This window comes from Megalops cyprinoides, chromosome 25, assembly GCF_013368585.1.
Source record: "Megalops cyprinoides isolate fMegCyp1 chromosome 25, fMegCyp1.pri, whole genome shotgun sequence".
NCBI classification, from domain to species: Eukaryota; Metazoa; Chordata; class Actinopteri; order Elopiformes; family Megalopidae; genus Megalops; species Megalops cyprinoides.
Genome location: NC_050607.1, coordinates 8,262,274 through 8,278,981, shown reverse-complemented (window position 1 = coordinate 8,278,981; position 16,708 = coordinate 8,262,274). Strand labels below are relative to the sequence as shown.

The 16,708-nt window shown below is 42.4% G+C and overlaps 1 protein-coding gene across 1 annotated transcript; it reads right to left on the bottom strand.

Moving 5' to 3' along the window:
- Window positions 1-13,637: 13,637 nt before the first annotated feature.
- Window positions 13,638-16,495, bottom strand: LOC118771971 (F-box/LRR-repeat protein 14-like). Its single transcript, XM_036520177.1, has one exon. The coding sequence runs from the start codon at window positions 15,834-15,836 to the stop codon at window positions 14,619-14,621; it is 1,218 nt and encodes a 405-aa protein (XP_036376070.1). The 5' UTR covers window positions 15,837-16,495; the 3' UTR covers window positions 13,638-14,618.
- Between the last annotated feature and the right edge of the window lie 213 nt (window positions 16,496-16,708).

The following is a 16,708-nucleotide window of genomic DNA, read 5'->3' as shown; positions in this document are numbered from 1 at the left end:
GCAGGGTGACGCCGGAGAACTAGTGGTGCTGAAAAATGCAGTGCGCCTTTATCCAGACATTAAGGTAGCAGAAACCCCCCTGGTGCACGCGTACACTGCAGATTCTATCTATGTAGCAACCTATGTAAGCAACCAACGATACCAGCTACTAATGATCGCAACACTTACATACTATGTTCCTTTTTCGTGAAAGCTAGTTAGTGATGTATCGAGCTCCGTTAACTAGCGACACAATGGAAGTTTTCATTTTACCGGATAGCGTAGGCTACAATATAGTATTCCTGAAAAAAATTGCTAGGTTTTCACCTCTAAACACTACATTACTACGGTGTGTTATTATTTGGGGTTAAACTGTCACAACATCTCGCCACAGCTCTTCAGTCGTGTTTACATGCTGGATGACTTTGACCGACGAAAGCTCGTAGGCTAAAATTCAGACAGCGCATGAGCAGCTGCATCACTAATAATTCATTGCATAGCTCGAGAAGGCATTGTTGGATAGATAGGAGGGCTGATTGCTTTTCTCTTCGCACAAAATATAGGCGATGGATGTAAGTGGCACACGGTTGCCTTTAATTTCAGTTACATCTGCGTAATGAAACTTACTGGCTGTAAAGGTAGACCGAACACGACAGGAAGCCCCAAAGTCTCACCTTCTCTTTGTGCAAGCAGCCGAGCAGGAAGCGATCGCGGTCTGCCAGCGTGAGTGCGATAGCTTTCGCTGGTTTAGACCATCGCGACCCTCACCGCGTTGGTACTGCGAGAAAGGCCCCGTGCATGATTGAAACAGAAAGCGAAACACTGCGAGTGAACCAAAAACTGCTGTGAGATGTATGTATAGCACAAGAAAATTCCCCGCAGAAACTTTTTATCTGAAACATTACAATTCCAAAATAAAAGAGGGGAAGTTTTAAAAGGTCTAATCATTCAAAAGCACACGGTTAAGAAAATATAACACAAACTAAATGGTCCCACTTTAAGTCAACACTTCTGGTACATAATGTATTATTTGCAATACTATATACTGGTCTAAATTGCTTTCATACAAGCTTAATTTGAAATTGCCACTTCTCAGATGTCAGTAGCTGGTCAGCACATTATTGGACAATACAGGACATTCCAGTTAATTTGACCTAAGTGTGCAATACATATAACAGTGCGTGTATCAGTACTTGTGTGCTGTCACCAGGGGCACGGTCTGGTTTCCAGGGGGTGGGGTTGTCACTGATGTGGTTTCCAAGGGGAGGATCTATCATGAATGGGGTCTCCAGGAGGAGGGGCTGTCAGTGATGCACCCTCGTCCTGAACGGGCTGGAGAGCAGAAAACCAGGAAAGATCAATGGACACCTATTTTGTTATGCCACTAACTGTGTCGACATATTGTACTCTTTCACATATGCTTGTGGGTTTGTGTACACAGTTCACTTCCTGCTAACTATATCCTCTCCTCTCAATAATGCAGGGCCTTTTACAGCATGTATTGGGGTCGGTATGACTGGACAAAACCAGGGACTACAGCCCCTTAGGGAAGAAAGTTACATTTAAGGTTCATCTGTATATCTCCAACAGGGAGCTTGACCTGGGGGCACACTGACCTGCAAATAGAGAGCTAAACAGATTACACACTCTCTGTACAGAGCCAAAATGCGTGTTTGCATTTGGACTTCAAATGGCTCCCCCACTGAGGGAACACATGCACCCTGTTCACCATGCACCTCCTGTAGGGAGACAAGAAGCAATTTCTTATCCCTGAGAGCCATGACTCAGTGCAGCCCACACCACGAACCACACAACACTGACCACACAATACAGACCAAACAGCACAGACCACACCTAAACTACACAGCACTGTTGGTATAATGCAGACACTTTGCAGTTCTACAGCAGAGAGCCTTAGTGTTGGGACTCCTTTCACCAACAGGGGGCTGTTGAGAGGCCCAACGCATTCTCAGTTAGCGTTTGCTATACACTGTTTCACCACATAAGAATTAATGTGAAGGCATGCAGTTCCTGTAACATTTATATGTAATTCACTTTGCTGTAACTGTTTCCTGCCAGGATGGGCTGAAGTGTGTGTCCACTGTGTGTGGAATGCTGGTGCATTTATATTTCTGCTTGTCCTTGTGACGCATCTAAGACATTTGTACTGAGATTCACAAGAGCAGATTAGACTCATGGAATGAAAAGCAGTCTGAGCTTGACCTGTTATCTGCAACTTCACATGTAATGGCTTTTTCCTGCTGGATCAGAGCAGAACTGATGTTATCATTGAGAGGATGCAAACAAACACACACACACATACGTACATTTATTTACATAATCCCGAAAGGGAATGAACACCCCGTATTGTGAGATAAAAACATATCTTCTTTTGCATTTTCTCTCTCTCTCTTAGCATGGAAACATTCACGTGTCTTTGGGCAAGCTCTTTCTAGGCTCTGATTGGCCTTTCTCAGCAACCCAAAGCACTCAAGTCACACAACTTGACTGCTCTGTGACCTCACCTTGATACCCGCCAGGGATTCTCATGCTCTCCACAGCATTTCTGGTATGTGGGTGGAAAAGAGTGTGTCTCACTGCTTTACAGGTGGGCATGTAGAGCTCTCTCATCTTTTCCCATGTCACCACACAGATATAATAAACACATGATGCGCATTTCCAGGCTGTCCACTATTGATGGCTTAAACCTCTTCAAAAGTCTCTGCATACCATTTTTTTTCACAGTGTGAACCTCACAAACTTTTGGAAGAGGTGGTAGAGAGGAAGAAACTCATACAGAGATACAGAGTCATCCCCAATAGCAACCACAGGGCAACGCTATTGGACTTGGACCTGAGGGTGAGCAGGTCTGTGGTGTTGAATGGGGTGCTTGTCATGGAGAGCACATGTTCTTCGCTTACCCATGCCTCCACGGTTTGCTCTGACACTCCTCTGTGGTATTTTCCACCCTGCTGGGAGAAGTAGCTCAGAGATCAGCGGCTGCTCTATATGTTTCTGTGTCTCCCAGGGGAAAAGCTTCGCTCAGCACCTCCAGGTAGTGACTGCTCCCGAGGAAGGTCAAAGCCTCCATGAATCCAGGATTCACTACCAAAGGAAAATGGCAGCAGCTACTGCAACTGCAGGAGAAACAGGGGGGGCAGTGCTGGGGTATACTGTACAGAGAGACTGGGGGACCACTGGGTTATGATGCAGAGAGAGAAATGGGGGGGGGGGGGGGTGTTGCTGGTTTTAACCATGGCAAATAATGAGGCATTTTGGGATATGCTCACATCTGGTCTTTGTCTGAATCCCAGGATTTAGTTGTTGTTGAGAACACACTATGGTCCACTGCTTAGATACACAGCCTTACAGATAAATGCATGCTTTTGCCAGACACCTGTGTTTACACTTTACATTATCAGTCTGGTAAACTCCAAACACAGCACCTGATGCACCGGTAATAGCTCCCTCCAGTGAATAGTACTCTGTTAAAAAGTAACTGCAAAGAGAAATAAACTTTTAACATGGCAACATATACATTGTGGGATAAAGCACACAAGATCTTCTATGTAATTAACAAACAATTTAGAGTTACAAAACAATTTATAGATAAAAATCTGGCCAAGAATAGTTGATTCCACCATATCACCCATCCCTCTTTAGGTGAGGTATGGAGCTGTCAGTCAATTAGTAAACACTAATGACATACTCCATATCCACAGAAATGCCCCAAATAATACCTTCAGTGTTACTGGGATATCACTAGGGAAAGCTCTTGGACAGAGTACCTTGTGAGGGTCAAAGATCCAAGGGAGGAAATGATTTTAACCACGTGCAGAATCAGTGATCAGCCCGTAATAACTTTCCATTTAAGGTTTATATTTCCCACAGATTCTGCAAACTCTCATCCACTTTTTGCCTAAGCCCACGACAGAAAGGTAGTGGTAGCTCAATGTGCCCATCACTGCCAATCCTCAAGAGAAGAAAATTATTTTTTTAGAATGGGTAGTAGGGATACTTTTTAATTTTGACACTGCTTTGTACATGGCTCACTGGTTTTTTGTCTATGTAGTGTCCATAGCTTTTACCACACTAAGCAATTTGTCATGTAAATGAGGTATGTTTTGAATTTTTGACTCTTTTGTATTTTGAATCTCATTCTGTAGAACCAGCACACACAACCCTCTCCACAGCTATGTGTTTAACATTCCCAAGACATTCCATCTCTAAGGCAGCACCTAAGGGGTCAAAGTTCAAGCTGCTGCCCATTGTTTAAAGTATCACTTACAAAGCAGAAATGAGGTGCCAAGGAATATGCTCTTGTTTACATTATCATTGATGGAGAATCTAGAACATAATCATTTGACTGTTAGTTTAGTCATACAAGCTTGCGGCTGTCCAAAGAAAGCTTATGGATGAGGCTGCTTATTGGGCCCAAGACCACATATTTGGGTGGTGGCTGACAAGGAGCAGGACTGTTAGTCTAGTCTTTCTATACATCAGGAGAGAAACTCGAAAACAAAATATTCCCTCCCATGTTACAGTTCCCTATTAGAGTCAGAAGGAGCCAGCGGCTAGGTGGCAAGGAGTTGATCTAGCTAACATAAGCCGCTTTCAGTAACTATTTCCAGGTCATTTCTAAAGTGTTTACTAAAGAAAAAAATAATCCATGTCTGGAGGGAAAAAAACATAGTCCATGGACATGTGCCAGGCCATCATATCAGTATTTCAAAATCCTAACTTCATCTAAAACAGACTTTATACATATACAAACATGCGCAGGGGCACGCACATACACATTCATATGCACACATACAAATGCTCATGCTTACATGTATAAACACACACATACGTGCATACACATGTGCTTGCACACACACACACGCACACTTGCACATATGCATACACATACACCCACAAGCAGAAGTGCGCATGCACAAACAACATACAAAGACTCATCATTATGCAAACATGAATACAAACTAACACATACATCAGCCCCTTCATATATGGTGTTGCCAGCAGCCATACCACCCTGGTAGCTTCTAGTGCCAAACAGTTGAAGCTAAGTAAGCCTGAGCTTCATTAGCACTTAGGAAGATCAGGTTGCTGCTGGAAGTGGTGCTGGTGGGCCAGTAGGAGCCACTCCTTTCTCTGGACCCAGCACAGTGGCAGGGACATTGTAGTAGGTACTGCCCAAAACAGATATTCTACTCGGGTTCTGAATCACTGTGGCCATTCCATGGTTCCCTCCACAGCTGATTGGCTGTGAAATCCCTAGCATTCCCCACCCACCCAAGATCATCACTGTAAATGAGAAATGAGTTCTCAGATGACCTTCCTGGTTAAGCAAAACATATAGACTTAGCCCCCTGGGACTCCACAGTAAACCGGTGTTGTACATTCTGTTCTTGTTCTTCTCCAACAGAGATAAGACACCATTTAACCCACCAGCCACCCCCCCCTCCCCAAGAGAAAACATGTACAGTCCAGTTTGTATATTTAGCTCTGTTTGAGGAAACTGTACACAGGGGCAACTGTAGGAAAGCCACTCTGTCAGGGGTAAATTTTCCTGCTCAATCATTGCACACACAGAGGGGTATTGAGGAAAAGCGGGACAGAGAGGCAATGCTCTAAATGTGGGAATGTTGAGTGTTAAATGTTGCATGTGATTTGCCAAACAGTGTATCACACTGGTGAAAAAGAAACAAGGTTGATACAAAGTTGAATTTTTGAATTGTTGAAAAAGTTTTCCTGAGCAGCATCGTAACAAATGACTGTAAACCTCACAAGTGACAGGAAAGTGTGGAGGTGGTTCATGAGGCCCAATATTGCTCATTTCCCTTTTCCACTCAATCATAACATTACATTACATTACACACTACATGCATTTAGCAGACGTTCTTATCCAGAGCCACTTCCAGCACAGCAGAACATAAGTGTATCCATTCAAGTTAAATGAGCAAGTGTCAGACCAGGCTAACAACACTGACAGACCAGTGAGTGTGAGCATAACACCATCCTAGCCCTACCACAAGTTAACTTGTGCAACCTGACTAGGCAACAGAAGCCAAGTACACTACGATACATCAGTCACTAGAACACAGAATCACTTCTTGAACTTTCATTTCTTCTATTTTTAGTTCAGGGATATGACCAGTTTGTCTTGTTTTGTGCAATTGCATTGTAAATAAAAGCCTAAGGCTAACTGCAGCAGCTGCTGATTGGTTGCACCTTTAGTTTATTTACAGGAATGCACATGACATGTGCCGGATGAAAACCGCTGCTGAAACCGTGATATTTTTGGTTGGCACAAATGCTGCACAATTGCATTTCATGTCCTAAAACAGGTTTTGGGGCGTGAAATTATTCATTTGAAATTATACTTTTTCCTATAAAATGATCTCCTCATATGTGTGTGTGTGTGTGTGTGTGCTTGCATTACTGTGTGGCTATTTTTGTATTTGTAAATATGTGTGTACATTCTCGCAAGTATAGGAACGCATGTGCTTCTGTATACATTTGGTTGGCTCATGTTTCAGAATTTCACTCAATCTTAATAAATTATCATTCTAAAGTAAGGTACACTGCAAAATCACGACATATCTTACAGACTCTAATAGTTTAGGACACATTACAGGGGCACTGTTCCAAATGAAAGTTGCCCAGTGTTTCCTCAGTTATTATTATTCAGCCTGGCCGTTTTTGGCAGATTGGCCCTTCTGAAGGTTGGATTAGTGATTTCGCAGGCTACTTGTTCAAAGGCTAATTGCTCCAAAGCTGCGTCTGAATGTTCACTAACCTGCCTGTCCAGTACGGGCCCATGCTATTAACCCAGGAGGGTTAATTTGTATAATGTGCTTCCATCTGCTGGTAGCAGATGAGAAGGCAAATATTAAATAACCTGTTGGCTGCACTTGGGTCCCCTGAGAAGAAATGTCCAAGTGAACCTCGGCCACACAATACGTATATATGTATGCCCACACAAACACGCACGCACACACACACACACACACACGCACAGACACGCGCGTACACATCAACACACACAGTTACTGTTCGGGCCACTCTCTCAGCCTCTTGTTATTGACATTGCTGAAGCACATGCTGCCCAAAACAGTTGTCAGCAGCTTCAATGCTCAGTAACTTTTCACTGAACCTTTTCTGAAAGGTCAGTTTCATGGCAGAAGTCTACACACGCTGACGGATTACTGCAACGATAACAGGTTGCTGAGAAAAGAAAAAAATTCAACATACCTGTCCCGTGAATGACCTAAATAGAGACTTGCTGAAGGTTTGAAATAGTACGCCAGGGTTTTGCTGGCATAATATCATCCTATACTGTAGCAAATATACTATGAAAGAGTGATCTAAGATTATAAACGAGTTTATAAGATAAATATGTTTCCTTGTTTAAGAGAATTACGTGGTGTAGCCAACAAAGAGTATAGTATTTTAGCTTCCTAGAGTGTGCACCATTATGCTCAAAGGGACATTAACTTTGTTGCTAGTTCAAGTGTGAAACAGTGGGTGCATTTGCAAGTGGGAAGCATCCTAAAATTGATGTTTGTAGTCAATGTTGTTTCATTTCTGAAAGATTTTTGCAAAGGGGCAATTAAAAAATGACTGAGTTCTAAACCAATGTCATGTCAGAGAGATAGTGTTCGAGGTGGATGAAAATAGTTTAAGGACTCTTCATCGGGTTATGTCAGTTGTAACAGGGTATATCTGTGTTGTGGCACAGTAGCCAGCAGATGGCGACCTCTCCTTGCATTTGGGGAGCTCTGCAACAAAGCAGCACTATTCTGTCCACATGCAAGACATGTGTCTGCTGAATTGGGTGGGCTTATTTAGCTGTGTTGTGTAGCATTGACTGTGTTGGCTGTGTGCAAGCATGTACAGTACCAGACAGGCCAGCAGTGAAGTCCAATTTCTGCTGTCAGTGTCTTCCTGTTCTGCCATATGCTGCTTCGTGGCTTCATGCCTGATCCATCAAGGGACTGGTTTACAGTCACGGTGGAGAAACTGATCTGAAAGACACACGCATGCACACGCACATACACACACGCACGCGCACGTGCTCTCACACACACACACACACACACACACACACACTCTTGCCTCCTCCCATGCCTGAATCACCTCCAGAGCTGGCATTGATATCTGGGCAAACAGACAGAGTAGGGATACATACAGTAATTCTCAGTTAACACAGATACACACTGAATTTCTCTCTGTTGACTGTGAAAGAAAGTTAGTGAGTGGCATTTCCCTCCTACTTCAGATGCTACTACTCTGACCCTGAGTCTTTTTAATGGAGGTATTGAGCTTATATAATTCAATCCAAGCACAGTAGCACATGTCTGAACTTACAAGTAAAAAGGCAATACCAGTTTTAAATGGCTCCTTTAAAGAAGGATTTGTTTGAATAGATGATGTTAACAACTGCACCTGTGCATTCCCTCTGTGTCCTGAGAGACAGCAAGCAAGTAACTCCCTCCTCAGGGGCATGGACCAGGTACAGGCCGGTGTGTGTCTGTGTGTCAGTATAAAGGAGGGGTGAATCTGGACTGCTGGGCCAAACTGGAGCTGGAATGTGTGAGGCATGCAAAGAATGGCAAGACTTCTCCCTCTGGGAGCTAGAGAGCAGCTTCAGTGAGTTACCCCTGCTTATTACCCACAGTTCACGTCTTTCTGAGAGCTGAGAGTGCGGTCATACATATTAACCCAACAGGCCCCCTCATATTATGACAACACAAGCTTATGCACAGGAAGTAGAGACAGGAGACAGGATGTGGCTTGTGCTAGGGCTCTTGGTGATATGCTTAAAACATCCAAACTTTCCATTCAAATTGAAGGAACAGTATGCCAAATCTTTCCATTCAAACCAAAGGAACATTATAGCTAATCTTTCCAGTCAAACCAAACAAAAATTGTCACATCTTTCCATTCAAACCAAAGGAAAATCAACCTCCCTGACTAGAAAATAAACACCTGTCCATTCAAATTTTGATCAACAGTGTACTGCAGTGTAACATTTTTTGAGCAGAATGTAAAGAAAAAAATAAAGTTTTTGTTGTTGCTGTTGTTCAAAAGGTTTTTTAAAAATGTGTATTGTATTTTTATTTATAAAAGCAATTGCACTGAGCTTTTTATGATCTAGTTCCATATTCCTATAACTCATATAAACTCATAACAGTTCTTCCTCTTTGCTACCATTCTTACATGCCAGGGGATGTTACTAAGTTCTGTTTTCTGTTTTCATTTCATAAACTGCCAAAAAGGAAGCCAAAGTGATCAGTATGTGATTTGGCAAGATAACGAGTTCATATTCTCCTCTGAACAGCTACATGTCACAACCAAGCTAGACAATATCATGAAGATCAAATTAAGTACACTTAGCTACCTAGGCACACACTAACTTTGATGTTAAGGTGAATAGCTGGCTAATTAACTAAGCAGTGCAGAATTTCTAAATTGGCAATGCAGCCAACAAGACATTAAGTTTCTTTGACATTTCTGTCTTGTTTGCTCGCTGATGAAAAAAATGACTTAGCAAGTGATTTAGCTTGCTAGATAATTAAGAACCATTCCATTTGACCTCCTCCTACTTCAATTGGACAAGGATATTCTGCAGTTTCTATTTTCTGTCTTGGCTAATCTTGGCAATGGAAGGTCACGTGGTTTTCCCTGACTTCATATGAGTGACAGCTCATTCAGGTTAAAGTGCTTTACCAATGGGATCTTTGCTTTAACAGCACCTGCCAAATCTCTGTCTCGGAGCTCAATGCAATTTAAATTATCAAAAGGCCGTTAAAGAATATATATTTCCCAAATACCTTCAAAGAAGAAACAGCTTTTCACATGCTGTCTTCGAGAAGAAATGTTACAGTGGCACAAAACATGAGCCTCTTTGTCTACCTTCCTATCTACCCTATCTACCCCTGTTTTCCATTCAAAAAAGCTCTCTACGCTGGTTCAGCACGTAACTCAGTATCTTACTGACCTCTTGTAATACTTCTCGATAACTACTCTTAGCATAGTGATGCACTTATTTGGAATTCGCACTGGGTAAGAGCGTCTGAAAATGACGTAATGTAATGTAATCAGGGCGGAGTGTATTTCACTGTAGAAACATTTTATGTTGCCAACGGAAACAGAGACATGCACTGCCTGGGTGTCAGCTCCATGCCATACTGGGAAGGTTGATGAGTGTATACCTGTCTATAGTCCTCAATTACCCACAATCCCCCTCTCTTCCTGTGCTCAGGACCATGTAACTTAGCTCACAGGTCTTAGTTCACTTAAGTAAACACTTTTTTTTTTAAATAATTGCTGTTTACTGTTTTGTGATTGCTAAGCTAATTCCTATTACATTTTTCACCATGTTAAGAGTTGTTTAAAGTTTGAAAAAAATCATAGCAACTGTGCTGTAATTTTCTCCTTTAGTCATGCTGTTTACTGCACTTAGCCACTGGATTTATTCTTTATCGTTCCACTTTAATTTTCCTGACATGAGTGTGTAGTTTGCAAAGCCATGTACAGTAACTGTCTAGTGACGGAATAGCACCTCACAAAAAGCTTTACAACTAAGGCACAGCAGGAGTCATAGTGCTGGGTTGGAGTCATAGCACTGGATGAGACTCAGGGAATGATTAAAGGCCCTTTATTTTAGCTTTCCATTTATTCTGCCATTTTGGAATGTCTGCAGAAAAATCATATATAGATTATGAGGAATATTTTTAAATTATTTTGTGAGAAGCAGCTTTTGAGGAAATCTTGGCCTGAAGTAAATCAGAAGCTGTACATGTTATTGCCTCTGATTTTTGATCCCTGAGTCTGAGTCTGAATAAAAAAAGCCAAATAGAAGAAAATGGTCAGGGGCATACATTTTGAACTAAAGCCAGAGAGAATTTTGTTTTCTTTCAGTGACATTTTTTTTTATGTGCTAAAAATTTCCACATCTGAAAAACTAAATCCACCCCTCTCATAAATCATTGCATAAACACTCATCACTAAAGTCACTGATCAGTGTGTCATCCATCGTCACCTCAGGAACACTTGCACAGGCACGCACACACATACATACACAAAATCAGTCAGCTGGTGAGTTCTCCATTGTGTATGGCTTTGGTGATGTGATCTGGCACAGTAACCATGATGTCAAAGTGTGTACCACACCTCAATGACAGAGAGAAAGAGAGTCACTTCCTTTTGTGTCATGAAACTCTCTCTTTACACATTATCACATACTCAACACCACCCCCTGTCCTCCTTAAAATAAACTTAACCCTTACATATGAAAATCATGTTTCACAAGATCAGTCAGCCTCATACCTCAAATAAACGTATTGTATATTTCACAAAATAGGTCACATTTTCACCACTAAGTCCCTTAGCTGTCATCATTTGCAAAACACAAATACAGCTGACTATGTTAATGCAGAAAAAGGATTACCTAGTTGCTTTCAGAGAGAGGTCTGAATGCACAATGCTTCCGCAAGCACCGTGGACTCCACCTGACAGAGCAATTCCCTCCTAAGCCTGAAACTAAGAACATTCTCAGTCCATGCGTTCTGAATGGACCCTAATGAACTCCCTCCACCCCTGTCAGAGAGAAACACGGTGCCCCCTGCCTGGTACCAAGCACATTTGGGCACAGGGCATTAGTGAAGAGATTAAAAACAATGATGTGGCAATAACGATTTAGGATCGGCCATAAGAACATTTAGAAATATACTGGTTATTGTTGCAGACATTGCAGACTGACATTTCTGAAAGAGTCGCAGTGTCCAGGTAAAAAGGAAAGTTTAGAGTCTGAGGAATAGGAGCAGGTAAAAGTGACTCACTGCTGGCTTCATTTCTGCAGGTCAGAGAGAGACAATTTTCTTGGCATTCTGGGAGAGTCTGGATGCAGGCTAAAGCTCCTAGCATCAGAATGTCCATTCTACAAGCATTTTACAGGACTTCAAGGCTCAGCAGACCCTCTCACAGATAAGCTCGCCAGCGCAAGTGCCTCTTTAAAAATGGTGCTTTCCACCTGTGTGTATCCAAATTCAGTTCGTCTTTTCTAAAATAAGTGTGTCACATTGGTTCAAAACATTCAGCTTGACCGGGAGCATGGACTTAAAGCAGGCATTGCACTGACTCATTCTTCTATAGTACAGTAAAATGTTGTTAATCACTTACAGTGCCACTCAAAGGTTTGGACACAACTGGTTAAGATAATGGGAAATGTGTATTCAAAGACATTTTGATCTAAAGACTTTCTTAGACAAATATAAATAGTGAAGTTGATGCCTATGTATGAATTTCTTTAAAAAATATTTTTGGCTACTTTGAAGAATCTAATACATAAGATAGTTTTGATTTGTTCAACACTTTTTTTGGTCACTGCAGAATTCCATTTGTGTTTTTTCATAGTTTTGATGTCTTTACTATTATTCTAAAATGTGGAAAATAATAAAAATTACAGAAAAAACCCTTCTATGAGTAGGTGTGTCCAAACTTTTCACTGGTACTGTACTTCTGCCATGGGCAGATGTCAGCATGGGGTGTGGTATCACATGCTGAGGCTGTGCCTGTGTGTAATGAAGTATAACAAAGAATATTTGTTATATTAAATACACACTATTGACCTTACCATTTAATGTTTAAGCATAAAAACAGAACAATGGTTTTATTCAATCAAACAATTCCCTTGCACAACCCTTCAAAGCTCACCCTGTGCTAACCTACAGAATGACATGTGGGCCGTGGGGACCCCACAGCATCTGACCCCTGAAGCACAAACCTAACCTTTGAACTCTAACCCCAGAGACTATCAGCCTTAAGGGGTTAAATTCCCTTTTCCTTCACTGTGGAGAAGAGACATGTTCTCCCACCCTCACAGGCATGTCATTGTAGAATGGTGGGAAGGACTGTTTAACTATGTGTGGACAGCAGGGAGTAAGTGGGAAAAGACCCTCCATGTCACAGAGGTTCGCTTAAGCTTGAATGAGCCAGGAAAAAATATATGCGCAGCCTGTTTCGATGGCAGAACCGTTCAGGTAGCAGATGCCCATCTCACTAATTGAAGAGGTCGTTTTGAGATGACTGGTAACGTTCAAAGTGGACTAAACTGTGCACTTTTAATAAGAGAGAAACCCGCGTTTGCATTTCATTAATATCACACAAACGTTAGATTGACAATTTTGTGATTAGGAACGGCATACCAGAAAGCTTCCATTTTGTATCACTCAGTACTCGGGCTGCTGATACATATTTCAATCAGTCATGTTTCGGATACAACGTCAACTTCCAAAAGACTGTTTCTAAATGATTTGAATATGAACAGAATATCGTTGGCTGTCTGATACTTCACTCCCGTCTTACGATAGCTAAATGACTGTCATGATAAAAATACCATAATCCTTTTCGACGTTTTTTTTTTTCAAAAAAAAAAAAAAAACGTTGACAAAACGGGTGGTTCATTCCATCCGCACAGAAAGAATAGTGCTAAACAATGGAATTCACCCAAAATAAGACACACACGTTGTATTTTCTGTTTTTTTTTTTTTTCAAAAACATACTTCATATTCTCCGACTTTATTATATAAATATCAACTTTAATGTTTACTGTAAGAATATAAAAACAACTTAATTTGATATTCTTTTTTTTTTTTTTTTTACAAATACACTTACAGTACATTTCGACACAGTAGATTCTCAGCAGGACTCAGTAGATACTGCAGATCGATACGTCATGTTCCACAGGCCCACGAAAACAAAACAAGCCAAATCAATCGTTTCTGGTTTTTTTTATTTTTCGCAGCCCCCTTTAGCATCAATTCCGATTTTTTACATTTTCCATTACAAATGATTTTCCTTACCTTAAAGGAGGAAGCGAATCTGAATAGTCGACACAATGGAATTAGTCATAAACGAGAAACAACTGATTTGTAAAATTGTATTTTAAAAAACAATCACTTCAATTTGAAGTACAATGCTCTGAATTACAGTCGTAATTTTTTAAGAATTTGCTTACATAAGCATAAAATACATCAGCGGCAGGGACTCCTTACTCCTTATTCAAAGCTTGGATACAAGGCTTTGAGGCCTGTAAATTGTGCTTAAACAAAAAATTGAAAGGCTTTTGTATTCAGAAATGAGTATTTCATTTGTCTTTGCATAAAGTTGGTTAAATCTGAATTAAGCAGGCATGGCTTCGAAACACTTGTGTTACTACTACTGGTAGGGATTCGAAGATAATCTGATTCAAAAAGAATATGTGAAATCTATTCTTTTGTGCAATTCTCAGCTGTGCTACGCGGTGGGGGAGGGGTCTATGTCCTAGGCACAATTTCTTATTCTTCAGGATTTGTAAGAAATGAACGAGGTAGCCAAAACGTTGCACACGTTACATTAAGGGAGGAGGAAGTGAACATAATGCGAATTTTTAGATGTCAATGCCCCAACAACAAGGGGCGGAACAATGCTTTCAAAATAAGATAATGAAAAATACCTAATCTTATATCTGACGGAACTGAATTTGGTCTTATAGCTGAATTCCAAAAATATACGTCTCAGCAAACTACTTTTTTTCTTAAATTACCTCCCCCGCCAGTCACCCCTCCCCCTCCCCCCAGATCTCGCGCATTTCACCTCACTTTTTCAGTGTGACTCTCTGTCATCTGCCAGAGTCCCAGGTTTAAAACTTTAAGGCACGGGAGCTGCGTGATCCTCTCCAGTCCCCGTTTAGTGATTTTTGTACATCCATACAGATCGATCCCAGTCAACTGAGTCAGGTGGTCCGCGATGAGCTCCAACCCTTTGTCTGTAATCCGCACGCACTGGCCGATGTTCAAGGTCCTCAGCTCGTGCATTTGGCGCACCATCCTGTTGATGCCATCGTCACTGATGTGGCACGAGCACAGGGACAAAGATTTGAGCTGGTAAAGACCCTGGGCAATGTAGGCCAGACTTTGGTCGCCGATCTTGTCGCAAAATGAAACGTCCAGTCCTGACAACCTCAGGGTCCCCATGGCGAGGTGCATGATGGCCGTGTCGCTGATGTTGTCACAGGACCGGAGGTTTAGGCTCCAAAGACTACTCATGTGAGACAGGTGATTCATGCCGGCGTCAGAGATCCCCCCGCAGAAACTCAGATTGACAACTTTGAGCTTCGTCAGGCCTTTCGAGATGTGTTTCAGGGATAGGTCCGTCAACTTCTGACAGTCCTGCAAAGTCAGGTACTCCAGGTTAAGGCATCCCTCGGCTGCGCTCCGGGTCATACCAGACAAATGCCCGATGCCAACGTCCGACACGTGCCGACAGCTACGAAGGTTGAGGCTCTTGAGTCCGTGCAAGCCCCACGCGATGAGCAGCAGACCGGTGTTCGTGATGTTGCTGCAGCCGCCAAGTTCTAGCACCTCCAGTTTTTTCAGATACTGGGCGATTCTGCCCAGACTGGAGTCCGTGATCTGCTTGCAGAGGCTGAGGTTGAGGACCCGCAGGGATGGGATTTCCTGTACGAAAGCGTGCCCCAGGCCATTATCCGTTAAATTATAGCAGCCGCTAAGGTTTAAACTCTCGATATTGGGCATCCCTTGAATCACGTAGCTCAGACTGCGCCGAAGGCTGAGGATCTGCACCCGCCTGATTCCCCGGGCCTGCAGGCTGGGGAAGAGGGACGGGTTGGCCCTCCTTAAATGCAGCTTGGCCTCGACCCCTCTCCAGACGGACTTGTGGTAAGACGCGTCCCTCCAAGCCGCACAGACTTGGGCCACCCTACCTTTGTCCCTTACATCCAAGTAACTGAAAATCATGGCTAAAATTTCCGGGAAGAGGCACGAAATGTGCGTCTCCATTGTAGACATACATAAAAAACGACAAGCAAAGCCAGTCGTTGCTTTTCTATAAAATCCTCTTTTATCCAGACAACAAGTAATCCCTTTATGTTTCTTTTTAGTGAATATTTTCGTAAATCGATCAACTCCCGACCCACGTGATTTGTCTGGATTGCGCAGTACAATTCAAACGCAAAAAGCCCCAAATCCTTGTTCCAGTACAATCCTCAGCGACCCAAAGGCGGAAAAGCGCCAGCGAGTAATTAGACCGCACTACCCATTTTGTTTTGAGGTAACCATTTTCGTTCGCCCCGGGGATCCAAACGGTCGTTCATTTTCAAAAAGGCCTTTATAACTCCAGCAATACTCAGAGGGAAAATTCCGGACCGGTTCGAATGTTTCTCCCCACTGAAACGATAAGAAAATAACCGTTTCCACTCTCTGCGCTCCGCTCGCACGCATTGCCGAGCCGAGGGGACTGCTGCCTTTGTCTCATCTTTTCAAACTGACTTGGCAGGGACGCTGGCACCGCGCTGCTACGGGGGGAAGTAGGCGCACATAAACAAGAATCACGGGAAACGAAAGCGTTTATTGTATAAAGCGACACAGAAAGAATTCTCACCGGTCGAATTCAACCCCTACATTTTAAAATGGGGTACATATTAAGGAGCTGTTTATAGCCTGTGCCAACTCCCCCGCTTTCCGGAAGGTTATTGGTTTAGCCCAACTCAGCTGGAACAGTAAAAGTAGTTCCCCTGGAAACCAACTTCTTACAATTCAGTTCACTTTACTCTTAACCCCTTAACTGTGGCGTTAAAACCATTGATTTTTGTTTTCCTGTTTATTTAACATTTAACACTAAAGTGTTTTCGCCAACATTTTAACGTTGTTGTTTAGACAAC

Bases quoted from the DNA above. Each gene is read 5' to 3' on its own strand.
- LOC118771971 (XM_036520177.1), bottom strand. From the start codon at position 15,836: ATGTCTACAATGGAGACGCACATTTCGTGCCTCTTCCCGGAAATTTTA.